Here is a 6000-nt window from a genome sequence, read left to right on the forward strand (position 1 = left end):
CTTTTAGGTCTGCTCCTGAATTTAAAAGCACCCCAGGGGAATTCTACTGTAAGCCCTGGATCCACCCAGAGCTCTGTCTCTGCCTCACAAAGGTATTTGGAGGCAGAATAAATCGGAGGCACAGCTACTTGAAGGGGGTGGGGGCTAGAGAAGGCAGTTGCGCCTTTACAGTTTTTAGCTTCTGATCAAGCCATCTCTTAAAATTCAAAAGACCGTGAGGTAGTGGTAATGGTAGTGGGGGTCAGGCAGACCTGAGTTGCATTCCTAGTATCTGTCCATCACAAAGAAAGAAAGAAATATATGTGTATATGAATTGTGAAGTATATGGAAATGCAGAGTATGCACTTAGAAACTAGATAAGCTTGCACTCAAATCCTGTCTGTTCTTTACTAGTGAGTCAGGCAGTTTTTTGAAAGGTGTGGATAACCAAGCCATCTTACAGGGTTGTTATACATAGCAATACTCTGTGTAAAATGCTTGCTCCATAGTATGTGCTTAGTATCAGGTGGCTGTAATTATGAGGAGGCTGATGGTAAGATATGCTCTCAGAGATTAGATGCATGTTCACCCACAGTTGTAACCTCTGTGTCACAAAGCTCTTTTGAAAATTTCAGTTTCCTAATCCATTTGGCAGACTTACTGCTTCCTTGTGACTACTGCATGCTGATGGGTCTCAGGGGCAGGATTTCCTTTCTCTCTGCTTCTTCCCTTTTGCTCTGATTTGAAAATGGCCAAGAAATATGATTTAAATCATTTAATCAGGGAGGAATAAGTAACAAAGCTGCTGCTTGTCTAAACTGATCCTACAAAGTAACAAACCTGAATTTATGGTTCAAGGATATTCTGGTGTCTAGAGCTTAAAGTAATTAGCTCCATCTTAAGCATATCTGAAGTTATAAAATTTGAATAGTATTGATGGTTTTGTTGTTATATGTGGTATTTTAAAATGAAGCAGTTGCTCGCTCTCTTGCCTTCTGAGACAGCCTGCACTCTATGGAGTGTGTAGCTTTCTAAACTTGCTTTCACTTTAAAAAAAAAAAAAAAAGCAAATGCCAAATGTCACCTTTTAATACCTGCTCTATGTTTTTTGTTTGTTTTCATACAAAGCCTACAGTGTAAGCTTTTTATTTTTAATATTTTCTCTCATCTCCCTGGAAGCTCTCTCTTGCCCACCTGCCTCACTTTGTCTCCGCTCACTATGCACCCCCATCTATGTAGCCTTCAGTAATGATGTGTTTTTTGCTTAGTACAGCAGTTTGAAGAATGCATGCAGATTATCGTTCCTCCCTTGAAACAGAGTTTAAATCTATAGGCAAAAGAGGAATCCAGGAATCAGAAAGTAAAGTTATTTATAAATTGGCTCTTGCTTGCTTGCCTTGCAGCATTACTTTCCAGAGTTTTCTCCACAAGGAGGAGGCCAGGGAAAGCCAATAAATAATAGGTTATCTCTGTACAATCAGTGTTTGCTCTAAGATTTTTTTAACAGATAGCATTTTCTATATTGTTTTTTAAAAAGCATTTGGCCTATGCAAATTGTAACATTAGACACTGTGATGGAGTGCTCTAATGTGAGGTGTACTCACTGCTGAGTGTTTGACATTGCCATTCATCCCTTTCCCTTTTAGGACACTTGGTGGTGTTCCCACACAGGCTCCTCCGCCACTTGAAGCAACCTCCTCATCACAGATCATATGCCCTGATGGAGTCACCTCAGCAAACTTTTACCCTGAAACTTGGGTTTATATGCATCCATCTCAGGACTTCATCCAAGTGCCTGTTTCTGCAGAGGACAAAAGTTATCGAATCATTTATAATCTTTTTCATAAGACTGTGCCTGAGTTTAAATATAGAATTTTGCAAATATTGAGAGTCCAAAACCAGTTTCTTTGGGAGAAATATAAAAGGTGAGTCAGCAGTATAAAAAGTTCAAGAGATCTTTTCTTCATGTAGCTGATGACAAGTGACACAGTAGTCAAGACTTACACAGAACTTAATATGTCATCTTTTTAATATTAACTCATGTAATTCTCATAACACACCTGTAAGTAGGATTCTTACAGTCTCCATTTTACAGAGAGGAAAGTCACAGGAAGGTTGGGTAGCCTGCCACATGTCACATGGCTGAGAAAATACAGTGCTGGCATTTGAACCCCGGCAGTCTAGCACCAGAGGCCTTGTTCTTAATCACTTTACTGTGTGGCCTCTCAAGTCCCCAACAAATTAATGGAATTCAAAAGGGATGCAGGTAGTTCTGAGAAACTTCAGAATTAAGGTGTAATTAGACAGGGAAGTCATCCTGAGAAGGTAAGATGTGAGAATGAACTAGATTTGAAATGCAAGAGAGAAAACAAGTGAACAAACGGTTGGTGGAGAAAAAAGGAAAAGGGCTTTTCTTGTCTGTGGTGGAAAAGTCTAAATTTTTAGTATGCTCTTTGATGGTATTTTGCCCTTGATACCTCCGCTGAAACCATAGAGACGTTTATGACTGCATCATGCCTATTGAACTGACCTATACTTCCCTTTTTCTGAATTTCCTGACCACTCTTTGCATTAGGAAAAAGGAATATATGAACAGGAAAATGTTTGGCCGTGACAGAATAATAAATGAGAGACACTTATTTCATGGAACATCCCAGGATGTGGTCGACGGAATCTGTAAGCACAACTTTGACCCTCGAGTGTGTGGAAAGCACGCTACGATGTTTGGACAAGGCAGTTATTTTGCGAAGAAGGCAAGCTACTCTCATAACTTTTCTAAGAAGTCCTCCAAAGGAGTCCACTTCATGTTTCTGGCCAAAGTGCTGACTGGCAGGTACACGATGGGCAGCCATGGCATGAGGAGGCCCCCGCCCGTCAACCCCGGCAGTGTCACCAGCGACCTGTATGACTCTTGTGTGGATAATTTCTTTGAGCCTCAGATTTTTGTCATTTTTAATGATGACCAGAGTTACCCTTATTTTGTTATCCAGTATGAAGAAGTCAGTAACACTGTTTCCATTTGAAAAACCTTGGTACTGCTAAATTATTTGTATGAACTCAATCCAGCATTTGTAGCAGGTTTTGGACGGGTGGGACAGAGCGGGGGGAACAGCATTGGACATTAATAGGGCACTTTTAAGAGCTATTTTTTTAAGTGCTAGAAAGTGAGATTTTTAAGAAAAACACAGGTTTTAAAATGACCACTTATTCTTTAATTATTTACTAATTGTTGTTAGTGTACTCAGTGTGGAAAAGACTACATACTGCACACTCTTTTCACTCACACTTGTACATATAGGCAGCAATGTTATTAGGAGCATTTTAAAGAAACTGAGCAGCCTAACTAATTACATGTGACTTAAGTCTGGTAGGAGTTTGGCCAGATGACATGGAGGTTGCGAGCAAAGTGCGGATTCTGTTTATTTACAAAGATAAAACTGCCTGGAACTAGTGCTACCACACTGACTCCTTGCCCAGAGCACCAGTGCTGTGGGGTAGGATGAGTCCATGGCATCCTGGTGGGTGGAAAGAAGCTTCTGTCAGTAGGACTGAAACGTGTCACCCCACCAGAGAGCATCCATGACTTTCACTGTTCTGCAGAGTTTGCCTGAGAACTCAGGTTCTTTTTAGAGGAAGTAAGAAAAAAGGAAACATGTGGAAAATTTTTGTCACCAGCAAAATTTTTCATTAACTGGTTATATGAAATGTGATTCTCATGTTGTTAAACTTCAGCCTCGGAAAACTCAAGTCTCTTTCATTGCCATCCTCCCCCGCTTGAAGGAGGTGGGCACCTTATTTGGTTAAAGCCAGTCTTGAGAATTAGAAGTATTACTTCTGATGAGGGTTGCAGACTCAGGCCCTGACCGAAGGCTTTAGAGGAAGGGAGTCCATCTGTAACTGGACTGATCAGGTTTATTGCTGTGCTTTGCACAAGGCAGACCCTCCAGAACGCACTCACTGACATGGAAATGCTGTTAAAGGAGGTGAGCCCACTCCTACACCTGCTTAGCCAGAGGCAGCTGGGTTCCCCAGCCAGCTCTGTCTTACACTGCTTCACAGAAACACAAGTTTGGAAAGTGTGGCCCTGGCCCCGTGGGGGCGGCGGTAGGCGAGTGTGCCGACACCTCAGCTCGGAGCCTCGCAGTCCCGTGCGCTTCGCCCTCACAGATACCCGGGATTTACAAAAGTGGAAGTAGTTGTTCACAAGAGAATTCACCACAGAATTCTCTCAGATACCAAGCTCTCCTAGTATGTCTGTGGTTATTTCATTCACACACAGCTCTTCAGGAACTAGTGTTGTTTAGAGCAAGATAGATCTATACTGATGTCTCAGTGAATCAGCCTGTTCAAGCACTTGTCGGGGCTTCCACACAGTTATTTATTTTGCCCTAGTTGGTCTTGTTGTTTGCTGCCATTGGCATGAAACAGCCAATTGTGGCTGGTACAGCTGTCCTTTCATTCAGTTACGAATTGTAAACCAGTGATTCCCAACCTTTTCAAGTTAAGACACCTTACCATTGCTTATTTGATTTTATGAAACTTGTTCCTTTTTTTCTCCCTAAAGGAAAAAAGCTTTATGACATATTTATTTTTTTAATAAAACTAAGCAAAAATAAAAGTTCTGGTAATTCTTTAAAACTTCTTGTTGTCTTGGTTCCATTTAATACAACAGAATTCCACACATAGTGGATGATCTGTGAATGCTGGTCGGGTGATGGAATGAATGTGGGATTGAGGGACTGAATGAACGGACCTAACCAGAAACTGCTGCCTAAACGCTTGTGCTTTGAGAATCAGCAGAAAGCACATTATCTAGCAGTCGACTGTAAGTCACCTACAAAATATTCACTATTCTCTTGTAAATGTTTAAGGGAAAGGGACAAGTTTTATATCAGCAAACAGCTGTAGTAAAAAAAAAAAAAAATAGTATGACCAGGCTGTCGCCTTCAACAGGTGCTGAAGGAAATATAAAAATCTTGTAGAAATCTTGTCAGCTCTCAAGCACCTTAGCTTTCAGCTAACTTAAAGCACCAGATTGGTAAACACAAACGTCTCAGACCGGCCTTCCCTGCAGTGTGATGATTTTTAAATTCATGTATAGTATTGTATGTTGTTTTAACTAAGCAAGAACTCTGGAGTCAGACTAAATTTTGTAATGGTTCCATGGATTTACAACATACTGAAAGGCATTCAGCACATCTATCTCCCTACCGGCACAGCTGTACTTACACTATTTCAGAGAGCTGGAACTTACTCTTAATTTAAACTATAATTAAGATTTCCAGGGGAAGTCTCCAAATGCCCTAAGACATTCCAGTGTCTTTCAGTTCTGTAGACAGGAAGGATTCTTGTGTGCACAAAGTTTATAAATATTGAGCCCTTTGTCATTGTAAATTCTAAAACCCAACTCTGCCTTTTGCTACAGACCTCATATTAAATGATTATTTGGGCATAAAAATAATCGTTAGGGCCTGAAATACTGATCTTTAAAGACGAATTTTTTTTTCAATGTAAGGTCTGAAAATGACTTTAAAAAAAGAAATATTCAGTACCTAAACAGGTCCTGTACAGTTAGTTTAAATCAGAGGGCTTTTCCCCGCTTATTTAAGGAAGGTAAGATGGTTTCTCGTTTTCCTTAATTGGGATAAGATCATCAAAATGTGTTTAGAAAGTTCTGTATGGCACTTTTCTGAAATCTAATCCACATCACCTATGATCACCTGTGTGCTATTTTGTGCCTTTTTTCTCAAGCTCATAACTGTTATAATTGTGGATGAATTACTTAACCTTTATTTGGTTAGTGTTCTCATCTGAGTTTTTTCTTTTTTTTTAATGAAAGTCTGTGAATGGTAAGACTGTTCCGACTTTGAGACCCTACAATGCAAACTTTTTTGGGGGTAAAGTACAAACCGATAGCATTTATTTAAAAATTAAAAGCCAGAAACATGTTCGTTAAAAACAATAGTGTTGGGTTTTAAAAACAGACCCATCTGGTTTGTCCATTTAGGGACTCTTGGCAAG

The 6000-nt window shown here is 40.1% G+C and overlaps 1 protein-coding gene across 1 annotated transcript in view; it reads left to right on the forward strand.

Annotated features, from left to right (window-relative positions):
- TIPARP (TCDD inducible poly(ADP-ribose) polymerase) overlaps nt 1–4617 on the forward strand; it is a 28320-nt gene extending 23703 nt beyond the window's left edge. Inside the window, exons 5-6 of the mRNA XM_006200874.3 lie at nt 1626–1904; nt 2555–4617. Of these exons, the coding sequence (XP_006200936.1) occupies nt 1626–1904; nt 2555–3002 (727 nt within the window). The 3' untranslated portion in view covers nt 3003–4617. The remainder of the gene's footprint in view (nt 1–1625; nt 1905–2554) is intronic.
- Nucleotides 4618–6000: the final 1383 nt, after the last annotated feature.

The sequence above is a fragment of the Vicugna pacos genome, chromosome 1 (genome assembly GCF_048564905.1).
Source record: "Vicugna pacos chromosome 1, VicPac4, whole genome shotgun sequence".
Classification (NCBI taxonomy): domain Eukaryota; kingdom Metazoa; phylum Chordata; class Mammalia; order Artiodactyla; family Camelidae; genus Vicugna; species Vicugna pacos.